At 39.4% G+C, this 23,570-nt stretch overlaps 1 protein-coding gene across 2 annotated transcripts in view; it reads right to left on the bottom strand.

Moving 5' to 3' along the window:
- The window catches only part of LOC116234733 (uncharacterized), a 180,417-nt gene continuing 156,847 nt past the window's right edge, over nucleotides 1-23,570 (bottom strand). The window contains exons 3-9 of one of the 2 annotated variants that reach the window (XM_090144751.1): nucleotides 12,490-12,634; nucleotides 12,015-12,183; nucleotides 10,289-10,353; nucleotides 9,679-9,884; nucleotides 8,274-8,336; nucleotides 2,672-6,131; nucleotides 1-889 (exon numbers count right to left, since the gene is read on the bottom strand). In XM_090144751.1, the coding sequence (XP_090000877.1) occupies nucleotides 8,331-8,336; nucleotides 9,679-9,884; nucleotides 10,289-10,353; nucleotides 12,015-12,094 (357 nt within the window). In that variant the 5' untranslated portion in view covers nucleotides 12,095-12,183; nucleotides 12,490-12,634 and the 3' untranslated portion in view covers nucleotides 1-889; nucleotides 2,672-6,131; nucleotides 8,274-8,330. Of the gene's footprint in view, nucleotides 890-1,871; nucleotides 6,132-8,273; nucleotides 8,337-9,678; nucleotides 9,885-10,288; nucleotides 10,354-12,014; nucleotides 12,184-12,489; nucleotides 12,635-23,570 lie in introns of those variants that run through there. The other variant, XM_090144749.1, reaches the window with a different exon arrangement.

Here is a 23,570-nt window from a genome sequence, read left to right as displayed (position 1 = left end):
ATTCAAATAACAATGGAATAATAATACAATATTGCACCCATTCAAAAGCACTTCATTTTCTCCTTCCTACTGACCATTACTTAAAAATCATTGGAACCTATTTCTCCTTTGCTGTGTTCAGTAAACTAAGTGTGCATGCACATTTAGTATCACATAGGCAGATAAAAGTAGTATGGCTGCAGAACTGAGAGAGCGGCTGGTATCGGTTGGAAGGAACTGTATCTGTTGCCCTAGAATCTGTTAATCGTTTCAGAAAGGACCATAGGGATGCTCTGTAAATAGAGACTTCTCAGAGGCTGGCATTGTTTTTGTGACTTGCTCTATCTAACGTGCTATTGCTCTGTTAAAATTTGTCTTTATGTTGCTTCGGTGTTTTGTAACTCGCGTCCAGAGATGACCACGGTAAGCAGAGATATCAAAATATCAGGAGAAAGCAGGAAATTGGTATTAGCTGCAAAGCATAAGGATGCATTACTTCATATCTAAATCCCTCACTATCTCGACAGAAAAATAAATTGTTTTACATTTTGAAGCCAAGCGTGTTTAAAGGAGTAGCTCCAGGTCACTGAGAAAATAGGGAGGAAATTACATTTCAAAAGAAAATGGAAGCTATTATGTTGATATTCCTCTTTTTTTTTTTATCACTAGTACCTGAAGTCAAATGTGCTGAGACATAAACTAGATAAACAGCTGAAAAATAAGGAAAATTTGTAATTTCTACTTAACAACTAACCTGAAGAGCAGTTGCTGACAGTCAAGTCAGATCGCCAAAATTTTTCTAGCATGTTTTTAATTTACTTGCCTGCATACTCTGCTGTTTCTTCCATCTCCGTTCTGGGATACTGTCCATGTATATCCACAATTCTTCCACTCCACCATCTTGCATTTTCTGCAGATTGTAATGCTTTTCTGGTGTTCCTTTTCCATACTTTTCTTTAATATTAAATACATTTAATACTAAATATAAGAATTAAGTACATCTCGCACTCTCCCTTTGAAACAGTTTATCTCAGAGCTTCCACTAGAGGAGCAGAACTGCAGACAAGAACACGTTACGTTCATGTGAATTTCTAAGGTGCCAATTTATGAGGGTTTATGAGGAGCTGCTGTGTGCCCACAGCCTCCTGGCATCTTGGCTTGCAGTCACCATTGGACACAGTAGAGCTCTGCTTGGGCTTGAAAGGAGCTGGGATCAGCCTGTCTGTACCTTGACTTCGCAGCTCCCAAAGCACACAGGGCCCTCCAACCTCACCAGTAAGTGCAACACCCATGGTAATGTCTTGCTTAAAGCAATGTTTCCTCAAGTGCAGTTATACTGCTGGCATAAAGTTGTTATTGCAGGCAAGGACATCTCACTTCAGAGCTGGAACACGCTGCTGGGGACAGGGCATGGCTCTTTTCCCCATGTATATCCACCTGATCTAGGGCTATGGAGCATACCAGTCTCCAGCATCTCAGTTTTGGTGAAGTGGAAAAAATATTCCTTATGGCTAGTATCTGATGACTCCTACCCCTTTCTCCCCTTGATATTTTCTTTATTCCATCATGTTCAGTTGAAAATTAATTAGAAGATTTAAGTTAACAGTTGAAAATTAATCAGAATGAGTTAGCATCTTTCCTCTCTGAGAAATACTTCTGCATGAATTCTAAACATTACATAGCACGTCTAGCTGAGTATTAGCTTGTTACATCTAAGTCCTCATCCTTTTTCTATGTAAGTACAGATACATGTTTTTAATTTCTTTGCATCTGTCTTAATTGCTGTTTGAGTCCATAGAAAATGGACTGAGCTTTGTAGAGGCAATTCCTTAGAAAATATGTTCTGAGCTGTTTCTCTAGATACTGCAGACTTCTGTTAGCTGTTCCACCTACAGAGCAAATATAAAAAATGCTCCCTCGTGATGCAAAGACAGCCGTGGCTTTTGCCACTGTGTGCTTCTGCTTTGATAACCAAAGCCAAATGAGGATCCATCATGAGCTCGGGTTGCAAACAGCCATCTAACTGCTCACTGCCACTTGTTACTGATGCAAACCTTAGATGTGCAATTGATGCCAGTTTGTCTGCATTTCTCACTTATGCCCTCTTCCACTTCCTTTAAAACTGAGCTTCAACGATATTTTCTTGGCTCTGCTGCACATCACAAATAAGTCCCAAGGTAGTTCTTTTTCCACAAAAATCTTAGTAATACTGCTCAGAATGCCAGTCTCCCAGTGCAACGCTTGGCACACACAGGGGATCTCTCAGCCTGTCTGGAAATGATGTACACAACACTGCAGTCTGTGGCAGGCTGTCTGGAGAGGTGTGCAGGTTCACAGCCTGTACTAGGACCATGCAAAAGAACACGATCACTGTCAGAGTTCTTCTGGCCCAGTACAACCACTGGTGGTCTAGGAATAGCAGATGTCGAGACAAAATTCAAGAAAACTCAGGAGCTGAAAAAAGGGATAACTAATCTACAAATATATCAGCAAAACATAGAACTGCATCCTTCGGAATCATTTATGCTGGGTACGCTGCCAAGCTCAGCTCTCGTACAGTGGCTTATAGTAACTGCAGCATGTCAAGCAGACATTTTTCAACTAGCTGCAGCAGGGCCAGCTGTCTGCATCACTCATGTTTGCCTTATTCTCCTTTGAAATCACTATAACCATCAGGTCTTTAATACCTTACCTGCCAGTGCAGAAAAATGGCAGATCTCTGGGAAAAGGAGCAGCACACCAGTACTGTAGGACTTCCACCCATGGTCACTAGGAAATAGAACAGATCTGGGTCTTTCTGTAACTGTTTCGTTAATTGCATTTATTTAAATTTCAAATGGATATAAGATGCATCTCATTCACTTTTACGTGGCTTTGTGCATTTTTACTGCCACAAATATTCTCTCCCAACCCTTTTGCTAAATCTTTAGTTTATGGGGTTCTGCTTTCAGGAGGAAAATTTAGAAGTAAGGCAAGATGAAAATGTAAGTTCCAGATGAAGTCTGATTTCAGTTCTGCTTTCCTGATCAGTACAAACTGCCAGGTTGGCCTGCAGCTCGTATCTTAACATGCATTAAATGTTTGTTCCATTTCAATTCCATACTTTATTTTTTTTTTTGTCTTGTCTTCTCCAGAACTCAGAAAAAAAATCTTATTTTGGAATTGAAGCTTTCCAAGCTCAAATGAGTGCTTTTTTTTTTTTTTTTAAGTGATAAAAATGCTTTCTGCTGTCTTCCAGTTATATCCAGTTATATAAAACTAGAAGAAAATCTTTACTGACTTAAATAAAACACAATAAAATTATGCACAGACTTTTCTTCCACAGACATCTTCAAAATTAACTTAGCTCATGAAATTTAGAATGCATAAATATTCAGTGTTTGAGTTCCATCATCATGACACAACTGAAAAAAATGTGTGTAAAAAAGCGTTTGTTCACATTTATTTTTTCAGAGAAAAAAAAAATATTCCAATTCATTATGAACTCTATCAATTAATCAAGAAATACTGTATCACATTTTTATATTGCGATCCCTGTTCCCAATCCCATTTTTGGGGAAAGAAACACATGGGGATGGGAGGGGGAAGAATATTTTTTTCCCAAGATGTCCCCTAGAGGATCATTTTGAGTACCGGGTGCTTTTTATCCATTGTACTGGGAGTAAGTTCAGGTCCAAATTGGATTTTGCTTCCATGATGACTGATGTGTATCAATATTCATGAGTTAACACCTGGCATTGGCCATTTTCTATAAGCTGTGTAGCTGTTACTGCGGTTGTAGCTGCAGACCATAACAACTCATTCTAATTCATGAGGTTTTTTATACATTTTAAAATATATATGAAGTGATATTGAAGTCTAATCAAGAACAAGAACCCCATCTGCTATCTGCAACCTAGCGATACCTGCATAGCATAACAGAGAGAAGCAGTCATGTAAGTAGTGAAGATGGAAACTTGTTTGTTTATTAAAACTTCAAATTTGTTTTGATCGTTCCTTTTAGTCCCTGTTGGTAAAAATTATGATCCAAAGTGGCTTCTTTCCAGTTCTCTGTAGAGATCTTTGAGTTTTAGCCCACTAAAAGTTTGGCAGAACATCTAGCTGCCAATTTTTTCTTAAAGAGGAAGATGATTTCAATTCCCTAACAACAGCCTATTTTATATGCAGCTCTGCTCATGCATGAGACTCTCTCGCAGATGTATGCTCTCTTTTCTACATACAGTAAGACAAATTAATTTAGGGTTTTCAACTGAGTTTTGTGTCAGGAGAATTGCAGGGACAAATATGGAATGACTGAAAAGTTATATTACCTGTAGAGGAGATGTCTGTCCACACAACAGAAAATAACATGTCAATACCTAATCTTTTACTTCTCACCAAAATCTTTAAGAATTGGCTGAACGTTGATGGAGACCAACCAGTGGATGTGAGCATAGTGAGGGGGTGGGCAGTACATTTCAGCAGTGGTGACCCAAAGGACAAGTTAGCATTTCTGGTTATCTTCTTATATTTCTAAACATGGCTGTTTTTTTTTTTTTTTTTTTTTGTGTATCCTACAACCACCTACAGAAAAACCTGCAATACAGTCTCCTAATGGCATTCAGATAGCAGAAAACAATTGGGAAAAGGACATATTGAAATGAACTTATGAGAATTACAGGATCAAGAGGAGTAACCTGCCTCAATGCATGAAAACCTACTGCACTAAATGTGTTACTGTATAATAACAAGTGGCTAAACTAAAGAGTATTGAACAACGTGGCATTTTCTTTGTAGGCATCTAACTCCAAATCCATCTAAAATATAGTCAGTTAACTGATTGAGAATGAGCCTACTAATGGTCTGTGATAAGATCCATGCAGATTCATTACAACAGATGAGGAAGATGCTGAAGAGAGTGAAAACATAGGACTGATGCCCACAATCTGCAATCATATACAGATAGCATCAAGCATGTTCTATGTTTCTCAAACCAAAGGAAAAAGGAGCACACAGAAGGGAAAGGATTTGGAGCATTTCTCCTTTCTTCGTCCTTCTGAAGATAAGTTCTTGGGGAAGGAGAGAACACAAGAGCAAAAAGCTGTTATAAGATTGCAGAGAAGTAATGAAATGACAGGGGTAAGCTAGAAGGACAGGCGTGGATAATCTGCACTATGTAGATTTCAAGAAGATAAAGGATTACTATTAATATTACTATTTCATGTACAGATTAAAAGCAAAATATAATAATGAACTAAAATCCTCCATTTTCCCTGGCTCCATCACTAGAGACATTTATAACCTGTCAAAATTGCCCCTTTGTGACAGCCTCTATTGTGCACCACAATTACAGATTTTCTGTCTCTCCATCAGTGAAAAATATGCAATCAGCTACAACACTTCCTTTGTCAGATGCATGAAATGTGCCACACACTGACTTTTCCAAGTGCCTCCCCTGCAGCAGCTGCAACAGCTGGAAGAACTTCCTTCTCCAGAGGTAGGGAGAGGAAGCAACAGTAAAACCTGACTTCTTACAATTGCTGTCACTAGCACAGAAGAAAAAATCCTGCTCGGTAAATAGCAATCTCAGTGTTTTACAAGTGGCACAACAGATGCAGTACGCTGATGGAAATGGTGTAGGCAGTGATGCTGCAAAAACTCTTCAGGCAGAAACATAGTTGTCATGTACTAAACAACGTCTCACACACACAATGTCATGGGAACAATTGTAGGAACGATCGGTGGGGCCCTAAAGTAAACTCCTGCTCTTTTTGAAGTATTCCTTGGAGTTTTCATTTCCAGATGGAGAAACAATAGAGATGAGTTCATCATGTCATCTTTGGGATGACATCTCCCACGATGCAACACCCCCTGTCACTGAAATACAGTGCCAAGCGTTGGGTATGTGCCTAGTACATGAGGTAGAAATGGAAACCACAGCCTTCTGCTGTGGAGATGCAAGCCAATAGTTGAGTCATCTCAAGGCCTTCGTATAAATCCTTGTACACTGTTTTCTACATTAAAAAAAAATAATGGATAAACCGCTAAAAATACGTGCTGCCAGGATCCAGTCATTCAGGTGTCAGGAGGAGAGCGAAGAGAATAAATACAGAAGTACGTGTTCAGGTTGAGCTTGATGAAGAACAGCATGCTCCTCATGCATTCCTGGAAGACTGAAACGAAACCTAAATTAAAATTCTATATTACAAACAAGATAAAAACGCAGGGAAACAAACAAAAACCAGTGACACCTGCAAGGCAAATCAAGGCCTTGCCTTGGCAAACAGGTTGGCAAAGGGACGACTGGCTAAGAATTTACTCACAGTTAAGCTGTGCTAGACATGCTGTATTATCTGATGTTACCTCATCTTCTGGCTCAAGATACGCTCCATTTGTTAGGCTCTGTCTTTTAATCTCCAAATACAATGGCAAAGTGATTGCCTGTGATTTTATGCTTTTCAGTGCCCACCACAATAGGACTGCACTACTGCTTCAAAAGAGCTAATCCGTACTTTACGATCAGGAAAGAGAAGCCAAAGCCCCCAGGGAAAGCACTTTATATTAAAAAAAAAAAAAACAACAAAAAACTGCTACAGCAACTTTTTTTTTGCAATATTATACTTTTAAACTGCCTTAGATTTTCTAGAAATAAAAAAGTATAGCACGTTGAGACAAGAAATCATCAGATGCATCTAACCCATTTAAAATATTCAGGTGTCATTCCGAACTGCATTAGTCCACTGTGATTCAAAATGCTAAATGCTTCATCAAATACGATCAGATATGAGAATTTCAGTCATAGTCTGCGACTGTGAAGGTTAAGGAATTGCACAGTGGGCTTCTATAACTGTATATAATCTCCTTATTTCTTAAAAAAGAACCTTCAGTTTGACACTTGCTTGGCTTCCTCTGGACAGCCTGTGTGTCTGGGATGCTTTTAGACTCATTCCAGATTATATTATACCTAACCATAATTAAAGTGGAAGCCTGTACTGCTACAACCTCCAAGAAGAAAAGAACACCTACAGGAAAAAACATTGGATAGTTCTCTTTTTTTTCCTTCCATTTAAAGTATTTGTACACGTATGAAAACACCTGAATTCCTTCTGTCAGTCTCTTCTATTGTTTATTTCAGGTGTGAAGTTGTAATTCTGCATTGGCAGCATCTGGAGATGACTGCCTTTTTACAAAATCAGCAACATAGAATTGTTCTGCAGAAGAAAAGAAGATCCAATCCTGTGTGAAACGAGCTGCCTACTGCAAGACATACAGGCCCTGAAATGAAAACTGTATAAAGTACTCAAAATCTACGTAGTAAAACTCCAAGAAACCAAAGATAAATACAGAGAAAAATAATTCCGTGGAAGAGGAAAACCAATTTCCAAATGAATTTTTATATATAAAGTAGATAAGTATGCATACATACATACACATATCTATGTGTACACAAGTGTGTGAAGTACTTAGCCTTTGTCTCCTATAAACTGTATCCCAGATTCTATATCAGAATGACTTTCAATTTCATTTCAGAAGAAAATACTGATTCACCTGAGTGGGGAGTAGAATGTGAAGAGCTGCAATAGAATTTTAAATTGAGCTACGATGTAAATCAGAGGATATTTATTTCAGGCTTCCCCTTGTAGGACCATATGATAAGTCAAATAAAAGGAAATTTGTATGGTAAAATTAGAATGATATTGATCCAGCATATAGTGAAATTCCCCAATATGTAGGAGGAGATCTGTCGACTAAGAGATAAATATCAGGTTTGCTTCTTCTTCATCATTTGCCAGGAGATTAGAGTGACAGAAATTAGCAACTGAAGCCTAGGATTCACAAAGGTTGGGCTTATACCAAGTGCTGCAATGATCTGCCTCAGCTCGGGTCACTATAGCTCAGTCTTCAGCTATGAAGACAGCCCTGAGCAGGCAGGGCTGATGGACAGCCTGTCCCTTAACATCAGTCTAGGCTTCTTTCCTTGGTAATTCTGAGGTACTTGATATGAAATTATCTAGTGCACACAGTAACAGAAGAAACATTGCTCCCTGTACTGGCTAGACAATATCCACTAAAGACTGCTTTATGACAAAAATAAAACATTAAAATAAAATCCCTTCTGCTGTCAAACATCTAGATGGTGTAATATAGAAGACACAGCACATGATGAACAAGAACTGAGACTGCAACAAAGAGAGGAAGTCCTCTTCAATGAGACTTTCTTCTAGAAAAAAGTTTTGCATGTGCTGAGACAGCTAATGACAAATTACTAAAATCTTGATTTAAGAAGAAACCCACAGTCATTCTCACTGACATACCTTCTTCCCCTTTGTTGTACTTCTCTGCAGGCACAAGGGATGCCAGGCAAATATCTACTAGATCTGTAACAATACACAGAGTTTAGTTAATGTAAAGATAACTGGAACATAAAGCATGCAGTTAATGTCTCAGATTGTGGGAAGCTTTCAGGAAGATTAGCATCTGACAGCACAAAGAGTTGTGATAACGAGACAGCGCAGCACAATACTGTTAGAATAGCAACTAATCTCCTGCACGAGTGATAAGATGTGAATTACAAAATTAAACAGACTGAGGAAACTATCACAAAAGGAAGATGAAATGTTTCTGAATCCCTACTTATTCCACAACGCAATTTCTTCGGTTTTGTGCTAACAGCAAGCAGAATGACCACCAAATGTTTTAAATAAATGACTGCAGTGATATGGACAACAATGAGAAGGGTTGATTAACCTGCTGACAAAACGATAACACAAGAAAAATAATATAAGTTCTTCAACTCACTTAAAACCTGTAACTCCAGGACATGGTCTCAGGAGCATGCTAAAAAATGTTACCACCAACACAAGTCTTACATGAATGATAGAAATACGATGTCTTCTACCACGAAGAGGTAGGGATCATGATTGTGAAATAAAGTACACATTGAACCCCCCAGAGAAAAGAAAAATGAAACCACTATTCACAGAGAGCACTGAAAAGTGAAACACAAATCTGCAGTGCATCCACAACTGGAGATACATCTACCACCCTTGTAAGAGAAGCACACAGGGTAATATTCCTGATCAGCTATCTCTGTAATAAATTTTAATTAAAAAAATAACAACAGCATTGTTCTTTGATTTTCAAAGCTCTAGCATGCAATTATAGAAACACAGGATTCAGGTTGGAAAAGACCTTCTAGGTCACCAAGCCTGACCATCAAATCATGCCAGATCACGGCAAAAGCCAGACATTAAAGGAGTTGAGTTTCATTCAGATCAAAAGCAAACATCCTATTGCTTTCAAAGCAAGGATAATTTTACTGAGGGATTTCATAAAACACATACATAATGAGATAGGAAAATTCCTTTCTTTTTAATTATTCTTATTCCTAATCTATAGCCATTCATTTGTACACATGCGCAGACACAAACAAGAATAAATAACAATAAATGTAAACACACAAAAACACCTCAACAATATTAATCCTAACCCCTAGAAGTTTGGGCATCTTCATGGAGTTCTCTTGGACAGTGAGCTTGAGGATTTACTTACAACTGTGGGGATTCGATCTAATCTTAATTATAAGTGTTAAAAATTCATAATAGAACTAAAAAGGTGCAACTCAAGGATGCTCTGACAGATGAAGAGAAACAAACAGCGTCATTAACATCAGGATTTATAAAAATCCCATCTGTTTGCTGAGGTTTTATTGCAACGCACCTGCATTCTTGGTAATTTTTCACAGTTTCCATTTTCTACTACCCACACTGCATTTTCATGGCTGGAAAGCAAATCACCTCCTGGGAGAAGCACACATTCTCTGCTGATGATATCCAAAGTCATGCTCTGCTGCACACAGAGGCTGTGAGACTTTATTGACAAGATCAACATCTCACACTTCCATACACAATCCTTTAACTGAAAATCTGGTAAAAGGCAAAAATAAAATAAAGTTAATCCTGCAAGGGTGAGCTTCTAGGTATTTTACTTCCATTTTTCTTACAGAATCACAGAATTGCCAGGGTTGAAAGGGACCTCAAGGATCATGAATCTCCAACCCCCCTGCCACATGCAGGGCCAACTTTAAAAGGTGTTACTAAGATTTCCATTTCAATGATTTAGTAAGAGATAAATGCACTGATTGTAGTTAATGTATTTATGCAGTCAAATTTTACTTGTTAAAGTTTGGCTTGAACCTCAGCTCTACTGAGAAGGAGGAGACAGAATGGACACAAAGTGAAGTGAAGAGTGTTCAGTCTAAAACGTAGAGAGACTGAAGAGTGAAAGGAGGAGGGAAGATGAGAATTTTGCTCAGTTACAACATACGTACCCAGCCTGACCTGTGTTATGCTTGATGTAAAGTCTCCTTTGCTGTAAATGGGCTTTGTAGTGAGCCTAGGAAAAACGTAGAGTAGGTTTAAACTCCTTAGCGTCTTAGGATTCATTCTCCCCGCTGTATAACTGGGAAAAGAACTTGAAAATTAATTCACTTTTGGAAGAGAGGAGGAACAAAAAGAGAGTGGAAAGAGCGAGGGACAAAGAATGACTACTATAGGAAAAAAAAAAGATTCAACAACTTCAACTAGATTTGTAATTTTACCATTGTAGAAATTGAATTTGAGCACAAGGGCCTCAAGAATAGCTTGAAGAGTTCTGAGGGTCACAGTATTGATTGCTCTTTACCTCGAGAGTGTACAGGCCTTTCTGAGTAGAGCCTGGACATGGACAGAAATGATTCACAAAAGAGAAAGTCACATATATTTAAAAAAAAACCAACATCTAGAAACTTATTATTTTAGCTAACAAACATAATTTATTAAAATACAAAAGATCACTTTCGCATATCAGAAGTTGCTCCTGCTGTTATTCATAGTACTTCTTTTTAAAGTTAGCAAACAGGTCCTTAACATCAATTAGCAGTTTATCCAATTGCAAGTTACACTGACATTGCATGGATTTTAAACTATAAATCACCATAGATCCAAAATTATCTGCAAAGTGGGCATCGTCCACTTTTCTTCCTATTCGTTTTCTGTAGCAGTTGTTTTTCTTACTCTTTCATCTACTGCTCTCTGAATACATGTTTATACATAGCAGTGGAGTTAAAAGAACTCACTCTACCTCTGGGAGAAACAGATCAAACAATGTTAAAAGACTTTTCAGTCATCTCAGTCCACAATGGGAGCGATCTCCCATGTCCCAGATGACAGTGACATTAAACAAGAACATTGTCCAGTGACTGTGAACTGTGTGATGACATATTTTTTCTCATGAATGACAAAGAAACAAAACAAGACAAAATTCTAATGTCTGGAAAGAATAAGAGTAAATGATTGATGGAGAGAAACATCACATTTTCATGATCATACTATGGACAAATGTACATCCAGTGACATTAACAGAAATCTTGTTCTTGGCTTTAGCTTAATTTGCTCACTGTCTTCATCTTTCTGCTCAGCCTAACACTAGATGTGAAGCCAAGCTACACCAATTATCTCGCACAACAGATGCTGAGATCAGATTGTCAACAGCATACCAAGACTTGGATTGTGAATGCTGTCACCGTAGCCTTGGATTTACATATCTTAAGCATTCACCCAAATTCACACGCAAGCATCTCAGCTTAGGATGATTTAGAATCTTTTTTCATGAAGAATCAACATTTAGCCAGGAGGCAGCAAAGAGCACTTTCTCAAATTGTGTTCTGGCTGTTTCTGCCTGTGCTAGTGTGTTAGGTCTGCCTGGGATGTGGTTAGCTGGTGCCCAGCTGCACTGAAATGGGACAAAAGATCCATGCAGTGCATCCAGGGAAAAGGAGGAGGAAATTTACCATCCCTGCCTCTCAGCCCTCACACCACACCTCAGTGAGGCTTCTTTTATGGGCTTGGTGTGTATTTACTCCTTAAAGAAGGCTGCATATCGCCATATCAGGGCAGGCCACAGCTGGCTGAGGAATGCAGCTCACCATGTCACCACCATTTGGACGTGCCCATTTTCACCGTGTTTCACTTACTGAACAGCTGCCTGCTCTCTGCTTCGTCATTTTACACAATTACCTTAAAAACTTTAGTCTGCTTTCACATGCTTTTCCCATGGCAGGTATCAGATGAGGAGTGAGGTTCATAGCTGTTGGCATCTCACGTCTCAAGATAGCTGATACATTTCTCCCGTGGACAGACTTTCCATGCTTCAGTTCTGCCACATCTGTTAAGCCTCACAGCCGGGCTAAAGAGAGAAAGGAAAATTCAACTTAATCCAGGTATAATGCGGGTTGCAGCATAATAAAATCAAGTAATCCCTTAGCAACTCCATGCACACTCAGTGGGTGTTGGAAAGCCACTCTGCACAGCCCATGCAAAGTAACTGGGGTGGGCCCAGCACCAGGCTGCAGGCAGAGGAGCTGCTCCCTCCCGTCAGGATGCAACTCTGCTTGCCTCAGTCTCCCAGTCCCTGATGGCAGCCTAGAAGAAGACATGAGTGAGAAGAAAACTGGTTTTTTAATCCACTGATAAATAATAACACTGCACTTACCAGTCTATGTGCGCTGCTTAGGAGAGAACAAGAAAATGAAAGGAGAGTCTCTGTTCTGCATGAGCAATTTACTTTTCTTCTTCCCCCTCTAGAAATCAAGCATGAGCAATAGGCATTTCAGAAATGTTTTCATTTGCTGTGTTTCCTGTATAACAGGAGATGAATTGCAATAATATAACAAATGTTTTATAGGAACATAAGCATTACAGTTTCAGAGCTCTCCTGTGAATTGAATGGATTTTCTGTAAGCTTTTGTTTAAAAACAAGTAGCGTGATTAGAGTGGAAAAAAATACAAGCCCTAGATGATTTAAACATATGTCTAAAATATTAACACTACTCCAAATTCTTCTCTCCCCCCAAAGCTTTTCATTAGCAAGCACATTTGGATCAGGAGGATTACCTGTTTTTAGCTGCGGTTCTACTTGGAGCTGTTGTCAGCAGGAAAAGCTGACGCCCGGGACAACATTATTACACAAAAGAAACGCTGAGACCATAACCCGCTCACCGTAATGGCCCATTAGTACTGAAACATCACTACTTCTGGTGGCAATCAGGCTGTACCTGCTAATTACCATGCATATGGCTGTCACGTTGGCTTTTACTAGCTGATTTAATTAATATGTAGCACTCACGAAAGGACTGTTAGAAGAAAATTGGTAGGAGCAGATAATCTAACAGACTTCGTAAATGTTACTTTGCTCGCTCCAAAAGTAATGCCTCCTATTTATTTCCATGCTAACTATGCAAAAAGCATAACAGCACTATTCGAAAGTAAAAATTCTCAGTTATAAAACACTTTTTCAATGCAGTCACCACCATCAGCTGTGTGTTTTTACCAGTGATGAACAAGGGCCTGCATTGCCACTCATAAAAAACATGCATGGCCCTTCAGAACGTAGCTAGTCTTTCATGTAGTTGTCACCACTGCTGAAATGCACCACCCACCATCTCACTGTGCTCACATCCACTGTTTGATCTCCATAAATGTTCAGCAAGTGAACTGTTTCTCATCTACTCAGAAACAGTATGTCCTAAAGATTGACAGTTTCCAGAGGTATATAATGCAGATCAAGATATTTATGTTTCCCAAGTGCCACGATACCTTGTGGAAGGTAAAGTCAGGCAGAAGCAATAATGTTAAATACAACTTACTACAAAGATGAGAAATAAACTTCAGTTTTACTGTCTGTACCTGTGAGGATTTGTACCAGAAAATTACTGCTAGAAAAGGACAGAACTGCTGATATATCACAGCACTAGATTTGTGTTAGTTCACGCAGTGTGCTTGGTAACCATGGGTACTAAACGATTTCATCAAGACTTCAAATAATCTTGGAACTATAAATAGATTGGGAAACAAAGTAGGAGCTTACCCGCAGTATAGATGGGAAACACAATATTCTTTGTAATGTAATTCATTTCTGCGTGCTCCTGCAACAATCTTAAGGTATTTATCACAATACCACCTCGTTTTTGTGCTCTCCTACCTAGCCTGCCTACCCTTTCTGTCTCTTACTTTTCAATCAAACTGAGCTTGGGCAATAATGAACAGGATAGTAATCATAAGCTCTCACTCAACTGCATTCAAATTTTAGAGAAAAGAATGCAGAATAATAATGTGTACTAGCCAACACCAAGAAAAATTAACAATGCAAAAGATGCATAGAATATTGGTTAAGAATTTGTCAAAAACTACCACTCAAAAAAATAACTATTTTTTAATGCTACAGCATTTTTCATTATTATTATTATTAAAACTCTGACTACGTTTGCCTTCAATTAAAAATAACAGCAAAAAATGCCAAAGAACTGAATATCTCCTGGAGACAAACGAGCAATACTGTATGCATCTCCCTACTCAAATTGTGCAGAGTCCAACACGCAGATAACTCAGTTAACCAGATCATCCAAGTCAAGGTAGAATCTGTTTCAAAGCAAAGCTAATGGTAAATTAGGTTTGGCATTACTGGTTCTTAAATAGGCTTGGAAACGTATGATACTATGGAGGTCTCTGCTTCAACAGAATAGGGCTGCTATAATTACATATTCTATCCACATTTCAGCATCCATTTGAGCATCAGTGGCACCTGTACTTTGTGGTTCTGCGCTGGTTATGGCAATTGTCAAGTGTAAGCAGAAGAAAAAGAAGCAGTTTGTTTCAATATTCTCAGACACCTCAGAATAGAAATGGTCTCACAAGCTGAATTTGATTTCCAGCTTTGTAAGTATTTCTGAAGAACAGCTTAAATTGGAGCAACTTCATGATACTTTCTGCCATCTTTCATCACTCGGTCTATCAGCTTATGTATTTTCTATACGTCACCCTGCCATCCTTTTACGGATGCCTCTAACTTGATTTTAAGGAATGCTTCAGACCTGAACTAATCAGCCTAGTAGGTGATGCGACTTCATATTCAAACTCTGCTCAAAATCAGAGTAATAATGCAGTGGGACTCGATCCACAAGCCGTAGTTCAAGTTCACATTACTTATCAAAATCACCGGGGGCTCCAAGGCTGCGGCTGGGTGAAATAACTGGCAGCAGTGCTCGCACTAAAGGCAGGGTGGAAGCACACCAAGTCCAAGTGAAGCAAATGCTCCAGCAGCTTTTCTCTGTCAAACTAATTCATGGGTGCTCAATTTTTAATGGGAACATCTTAATGAATTTTGAGCCAAATGGCTTTTTTTCTAAAGTCTAACCAGCATACGGATTTATACTTGTATAGCTGGAACTAATTATAACTTTTTTTTCATGCTTTTTGGCTACCCTTATCACTGAAGTGGAAAAACACGTATGATACAATATTAAGGCAATGAAATGTTTTTCTCATTCTGGAAAGAAGTTCCAGTTATTAGATATCTGATTTTAAAATAAGAATCACCAATAATGTGTGCCAGCATGGACTGGCCGCATTAGCTAAACACGTTAATCATCTGAAGAGGATTTTCAGTACTTAACTATGAGTATCTAAAAACTTTAAATCATTGAGTGTTTAAATATGCATGCTAATTGCTGAGAGAGAGACTCAAGATGTCCCAGGGAGCTCAAGAACCCAAGGTGCATGCAGGGGCTCAGCACGTCAGCACCCTGCCCAGCCTGCCCAGAACTGCCTAACCACCAAAAACAACACACTGCAGTGGGGCTGGTCTCTGCTGAGTGATACTGGAGAGAAGAGGCACTGCAAGAGCTCAGAAACAAAAAAGAAGGCAGGGGGACCACTGCCATCCCACTTTGGTGGAGCATTCCCCCGAAATCTTCATACTTACCCATATTTGCCTGTGGCTGCCTTTTAGATCGTTAACCACAAGCCATTTATTTCAGGCATGATTTATGATCTACGTGATCATAAAAAGAAATCTGATGTGGACAAATGTGTTAAAAACAAAGCTTCCCTTTTTCTTAGTTTATTACAAAGTTATGTTTGACTTCACATTCATTACTAAGTGTCCTCACAGTCAAGTGTCACATCCAACCTAATGCTGTCTGACATTCAAACTAATACAATCAGCTTCAGATGGGAAGCTCAGTACACAGTGTTTTCACTTGTGTACCTTTCAAGCAGAAGCATGACCATTCAGATATGAATTCAGTCACAATAGAAAATAATAATAAAAAAAAATTAAAACATCAAAACATTAATCTGTATTGGTTTTCCAGTATTCCATAGAAAAAGAAATCTGTGCCAATTACCCCACTAGATAATACTTTCCCTCCGTGAGCATTAGAATCTTAATAAAACCTTAAATCAGGCTTTCCTTGTGAAAGGCAGTGAAATGTCATTAATTGGTATCATTTTCAGAGGTGGTTACCCAACAGAAACGGTTGGCTCCATGTGTTCTTCTTCTCAGAAGTGGAACGAAGATTCATTGTAAAGCACAAACATGACCAAATGTTTGGCAACTTATAAGCAGAAACAAAATGGTATGTAATTTATGTCTGTAACATGCCTTTCAAGGTGAAGGACATTTATCTACCTATTGATAGCGGGTGCCTATGTCTGTGCAAAGAGACAGAAGCTGTATTTCATCCTTCTGTTTGGAGCTCTCTTTTTGGACACCAATTCTATCAGCTTCCATAAATGTCAGTAGGAGTTAGAAGTACAAGAGGAATTAATAGTTCTTCCACTCAGGCCATTCTCTTTAGGAACTGCAATGAAACCTTTTTGTAAGTTTTAGTCTGGCTGAAATAAAGCCTAGGAATCCTTACGAGTTGCTAGACTGAAGTAAATGACTTCTCTGTTTCTCCAATGAGATCAGATCATATGAGGATAGAAGAAGAGCAATTGCAAGAGGTATAGGACAGAAAAGGTAATTATACAAGGAAACATGATGATTCATTTACAAAACCTAGAATTGCTTAAGGTGAAAAATAGACCACCATTATCATCACTTAGACTGACAGAACTCTACAGAAGAAAATTTACAGACAAAAGAAGAGAATATTTTTAAAAGTACTTAAAATAAATACACACTAATTACACAAACAGGAGATCATAAGTTCTTAACTACTTTTTTCTTAGTCTGTATTGCCAGTGATGTTCAAATACCACAGATATTTCTCTATCAAGAACATATTTCGGCCTCAAAACTGACAAGCGACACTCGTAATTTACAATATGCTCAGCATCTTTGAAGACTTAAAGGATATTCTAGAAACCCCATGTAAGTTCATTATGGAATACATTCCTTAACATGACCTTATCAAGCCTGGCAGCTATTGGAGACATCAAAACCTCCTTTGCCAACTGTGTTCATATGAATGCGAGTCCTGCACATGCTTACGGTAGGCAATGCACAGCAGTCTCTAAGAATCAGAGAAGAAACGGAGCTAACACAAAACTGCAAAATGACAGTGCAGATTTCTTAAGTCTTCTTCAGACAGACTGTTTAGTTCTGTGTAAGACAGTGAGCTGTGCAGAAACTTGAGGTTTTCTGCTCAAATTCATACTCAAAGAGCTTTCCAGCCAGTGCCATCCCTAGAGTTTGTTTTGTCGTTCCTAACGGACCAACACAAAAACCAACCACTGCTATGTGAAATTCCTGCTGCCTGATGACTGACTTGCCAGCTGAGACTGCCTCCTCTTACTGTGGTTACCAAAGCTTCCTACCTGCTGAATGTAGGTTCTAGTTGGGCTATTTCAAGCCTCTGTTAAAGTTAATTGGGTTTTCTTCCTCTCTGCTGTTATTCAAAATGCCCCAGGACACACCCCCTCTTTGCTTGCTGTTTATTGCAGTTGCTTTCAGTCTCTCCATCCTGCTCTGTTATTCATAGAATGGTAGAACGGCTCAGGTTGGAAAAGACCTCCAAGATCATCAAGTCCAACCACAACCTAACCATACTACCCTACCTCTAACAACCCTCTGCTACATCATGTCCCTGAGCACCACAACCAAAAGGATTTTAAACACACCCAAGGATGGTGACTCAACCACCTCCCTGGGGAGCCTATGCTTAACCACCCTTTCTGTAAAGAAGCATTTCCTGATATCCAACCTAAACTTACCCTGGCACAACTTGAAGCCATTCCCTCTTGTCCTGTCACCAGTGAGATGAGACCAACCCCACTCTCTCTGTCAGCACCTTTCAGGTATTGGAAGAGAGCAGCAAGGTCTCCCCTCAGCCTCCTGTTCCCCAGTCTAAACAGCCCCAGTTCCTTCAGTCTCTCCTTGTAGGCCATGTTCTCCAAGCCCTTCACAAGCCCCGTTGCCCTTCTCTGGACCTGCTCCAGCACCTCCATGTCCTTTCTGTACTGAGGTGCCCAAAACTGAACGCAGTGCTCGAGGTGAGGCCTCACCAATGCCGAGTACAGGGGCAGGATGACTTCCCTAGTCCTTCTCACCACACCATTCCTGATCCAAGCCAGGATGCCATTGGCCTTCTTGGCCACCTGAGCACACTGCTGGCTTATATTCAGCCCACTGTCCATCAGTACACCAAGATCCCTTTCCATCAGGCAGCTTTCCAGATGCTCCTCCCCAAGCCTGTAGGGTTGCCTGGGATTGTGGTGACCAAAATGCAGAGCCCACCACTTGGCCCTATTGAAACTCATACAGTTTGCCTTGGCCCATCGATCCAGTCTATCCAGGTCCCTCTGTAGTGCCTTTCTCCCCTCAGACAGATCAACATTCCCTCCCAGCTTGGTGTCCTCTGCAAACTTACTGAGGGTGCACTCAATCCCCTCGTCGAGATCATTAGTAAAGATGTTAAATAGAAGCAGCCCCAGTACTGAGCCCTGTGGGATGCAGCTCATGACCAGCAGCCAACTGGGTTTAACTCCACTGACCACAACATTTTGGGCCCAGCCATCCGGCCATTCAATATGCTTTGCAATTCTCACATTTAAAAAATTATTGCCGTTCCCAGATAAGAAATAGACACGAACATTTACTTAAAATAATCACGCTACACTTTGCACAGATATTTGACTAACAGTTTCTTGGCTGCATCTCCTCTTGCTTTGTTTCTCCACAGTTCTTATATGCCATTAAGCATCATCTTTTGCACCCCTAAAATTAGCAACAATTATACTCAGCTTTTAAAATAAAACAAACCTTTGAATTGTGACAGGATTTAATTACATCCTTCTTATACTTATTTAATTTTAAAGTAACTGTCCTGAGGTGGGAGGCAGAATGCAGGAACAGCTGAAGAATCAATGAGTGCATGGGACGTTAATTAAACTCAGATTGAGGAGTCACCAAGCACCAATTTGCAAGTTCCAATGCAAGAACAAAGTAACAAAAAATAGCCTTAAATATTCTAATATCCATATTCTCAGGAACCTATACAATTCAGAAACTGGCTTTTTTTTTTTTTTTTAAATATTAGGTTTTCGAGAATTATATATTTAATTCCTTTGCATATTTCCCAGATAATCTTTCAAATGTTGTAAGAACTTTCATGAAAATAACTTTTCATCATCTCCAACTCCCATGTTGTGTTGGGTTGTAAGGCTGCGTGATTAGGTGATGGAAGAGACCAGGGATACAGAATGTGCTTGGCTGCTTGAATCAGTTTCTCAGTTAAGTCATCAGGACTGTGTAAATCATTTACTTATTTATTTTTCAATCAGAAAGATGCAAAGCTTAGAGCGGGGGGTACAATGAAATTCCTGCTGAAAACCAAATCGTATCAGGAATATTGTATGTAATTTGTCTATTCTTTGGGTGTTGTTTTATCATTTCCTTTTAAAACAATAATTCAACTTCAAAGTTTTTAAACTAAAAAAATGATTTTGTATAAACGTTCTGTTTAAATTAATTAAAAGGGAAATAGCTTGATCTTAGGTTGGTTTTGGCAGGACTGAAAGAATTTTACTATCTTAGTGTAGAAACAACAGCAGATCAACCTTAGTTGAATAGCTAGTGGTCAGCTAAGTGCTTTGCTAACTTGGCAATAGGGATAGTAAACCAGAAACCCCCAAAATTTTGGAGCCTCGTATGGAATTCATCTTCACCACCAAATTAGAAATCACTGAGAATAGAAGTGCAGAAATCACTGAGACAGGGAACTGCAGAACTCCTCAATTTCCAGGACAGCTGCTACCAGAAGAAATTAATCTACAAGATAAACTCCCAGGCAACTTTGGTTTTATGGGTTAGGGCCTTCAGGGTTCGTGGCACATAAAAACTAATGAGGTCTACGTACTGTAACAAAAGATCAGCCTCCTTTTTGCCTTTTGTTGACCAACAATACAAACAAATTTCATCAACAGAAAGCCATGGAGAAATGAACACTTGGACGTGTTTAGGAACACACCAAAGGATGTTTCAGGACCCCTGATAACCAAAATATCAAAGAAAGCAAACAGACACGGGAAGCCTCTCAATGCTGCTGCCCCTTTGCTGTGACCGAAAATCCAATCTATTTATGGCCTCACTGCATAGGCACCCCAAACCACTACGAATTCTGAAAACCTTGGCCAGATGAATTGCTGTGAGCAAGTCCTTCACATGATGCACTGTTATATTTTTGTTACAACATTAAAGCAATCCTGTCATTTCCTCTGAGCAACAGATATTGTAATTTGCAAAACCAGGATGATGGGCAATAGGCATAAAAAGCCTAGTTCAAGTCAAGAGCCATTTTGGCTTCAAAGAGGGTCTGATGAACTGAGTGATACAGAATTACAGAAAATTGCTGTAGAACAATTGTGGGAACACAGTGGGGTGTTTCAGGATTTCTAAACTGAAAAGGCAACAAGATGAAGGGAGATCATATTTAGGAAATTATGCAGCTGTTGATATGTTAAAGGAAGACTTAAAGCTGGCCACTTCAAAGTGACATGGAACAATCAGCAAGACTTGACAGCAGTGAAAAGAACTGGGTGGAACAAACCCACCTTTCCCAAATTATCCTAGTAAAACATTGATTTGATGTTCCAAAACCAACAATGTAATGGAAACTAACCTTTTGGAACATTACATCTGCCACTGTATCTTATTATTTATTTCACTGTCACTACAACATGGCACTTAAGGTGACATCAGAAGCAAACTGATTTGATTTCTGTTTAAAAGGCAAATATGCAATTTTAATTCCATTTCCTTTCGCAGTGCCATTTAAACTCAGCTCTGACAGAAAGGAAGTCAGACATTTGGATAAATGAGAGAGGTTGATTGAATATTGATAAGCCAATTTTTAATTTATCAAGGTTATCTGGAGGTGCTAACTTGATGCAGCATGCTAACAAGAAGTAGCAACACAGAAAGTGATGTGTGCAGAGAGCTGCTTCTTTGGGATTATAAAAATGAGAACTTGGCAATGGGGACAGAAAGTGACTTCCTGAGGGAGGAATTCAAACGGATGGGAAGTGTGACAGAGGGATGGAGATAAATAGGTGGCAAGTTTTATGCTTCACAGATTGCAACATTAAAGCCACATCAAATCAGTACAGATGAGAGAGAAAAAAGAGAACCACCTTTGTGGAAAGTACAGTTCACATGTCACAAAAAAAATGCTCATGCTACTCTTTGCCAAATTTTCGCAGCAAGCCAGGTAATCATGACAGACCTTACAGTGCATTCTCTACATTGTCACAAGTCTGCAAGGCTTGACAGCTACCCACAAAAGACAATGCCCAAACAGTTTAGAGTGAGCAACCATTATTCTTCAGTCACAGGGATTCAGGAAAAAGCACAACACTAAAGCAGAAACGATAGAGGAATACACAAGACTGCAGAAAAAGAGCACAGACTGGCTTACTGAAAAATTGTAATAAATGGCATTTTGTAGTGGCAGTGGAGCAATCCCACGTATTTGTATGCTTCTATTCATTATAGATAAGTAACTAGGACATTTCCTTTTGTAGATTTGTCGATAACTTAAAAGCAATCTGAGACCCTCAAGTGCACATCAGTGTGGTGAGGAAAGAGCAAAAAAAAGCTTTTCTTCAGGATTTCTGTTGTGAAGTTAGAAGAACCGACTGAAATCTTACGTAGGAGCTTCAGTCTGAGAAAACAGAAAAGAATTTTGATGCATGGAAAGCTCCAGTGAAGAAGGTTCCAGGGAGACCTCACTGTAGCCTTCCAATATGAAGGGAGCACACAAACAGGAGGGGGAACGGCTATACATGAGGGTGGATAGGACAAGGGGGAATGGTTTCAAACTGAGCCAGGGGAGGTTTAGGTTAGATATTAGGAGGAAGTTTTTCACCCAGAGGGTGGTGAGGCACTGGAACAGGTTGCCCAAGGAGGCTGTGGATGCCCCATCCCTGCAGGCATTCAAGGCCAGGCTGGATGTGGCTCTGGGCAGCCTGGTCTGCTGGTTGGCAACCCTGCACATAGCAGGGGGTTGGAACCAGATGAGCACTGTGGTCCTTTTCAACCCAGGCCGTTGTATGATTCTGTGATTCTATAAAGGAAATTCTAGCATGACAAAGAGACTTCAATGATATATCTCAGGGCTTTGAAACACCCATCCTTCAAATTTTTACAATCATCAAATACTTCTCAGTAATTTTGTCTCAAAGTTTCAAAATGTGTAAGAGAATAATCATTTCTCAGAAGACAATTAGCCGACAAGGTCATGCCTGCTTGGTAGTTAAACAACACAGGAACATGACTGCAGCTATGACCCACCACCTAACTGGAGCAAAATGAACCTGCCAAATTTGGGCTCACTGCAGTACGGGTGGAGTCACAGGATAATTTCCTTTTTATGCATTTTAGCTCCTGCCCACTCACTCTGCCAGCAATAAGCAGCATCACTGTGGCACTTAACTCTCCTCCTGACTGATGCCAGCTGGGGCAGTCACCATAACAGTGTCCCCATGCTGGCTGCTAGCAACACAGCTCTAGCCAGCAATTTTCTATCATCTGTTTTCACAGGTGACTCCCTTGTTGCTGTCCTGCATGAAAGCAAATTAAGTCTCTGGTGTAAATTCCCTAATTTTTACAACTTTTCCAGATGTACAAGACCTTTCTTTCTGCTAGTTGTACTTGTAGAAGTATGGGGCACATGGACGGAGATAGGATTTCTCCTAATTTGAACCTGTAGCATTTCCTTTCATCAATTCCTCAAAAACTTCTTGCTAATATTCTCTCAAAGTTTCAGAGTTCATAGCAGATAAATGCTGTGCCTGCTTTATGTTTCAGTCAGACACAAAAACATTCTTACAGCACGTTCCAAATAGAAATAAAAGTGAGTACAGTCAGCAGAGAAACTATATATCTGCCATCATAAGTATCACTGACCTCTTTTGAATGACCCATACTACTGCCTCGGTTCAATTCTTCCCAACTCTTAGACCCTATTAATTGGAAATAGAAATCTGAGATATTAAACTGATAGTGCACAACATTTAATTTCCTCCAGGCATAATTTGCACAGCTCTGAGAATCAGTCTCTGTGAATTAATGATGCATCTCCGTATCTGTATGATAAAGATAGAGGGCTGTGACAACGTTTACATCTGATGCTATTAGAGTCTCTTCAGTGATAATCATTAGCAAGTCCATTAATGAGAATGTATTTCCCCAAGGCACAATGGCCATTCCACATTGTAATCTAAATCTATAGTCTCCAGAATCTCTATTTAGAAAGCAATGAAGTAAGTCCCTGAACTATATAACGGTTCTCA

The sequence above is a fragment of the Phasianus colchicus genome, chromosome 8 (assembly GCF_987193195.1).
Source record: "Phasianus colchicus chromosome 8, bPhaCol1.hap1.1, whole genome shotgun sequence".
NCBI classification, from domain to species: domain Eukaryota; kingdom Metazoa; phylum Chordata; class Aves; order Galliformes; family Phasianidae; genus Phasianus; species Phasianus colchicus.
The sequence above is the reverse complement of the archived record's forward strand: the minus strand, read 5'-3'. Positions and strand labels throughout refer to the sequence as shown.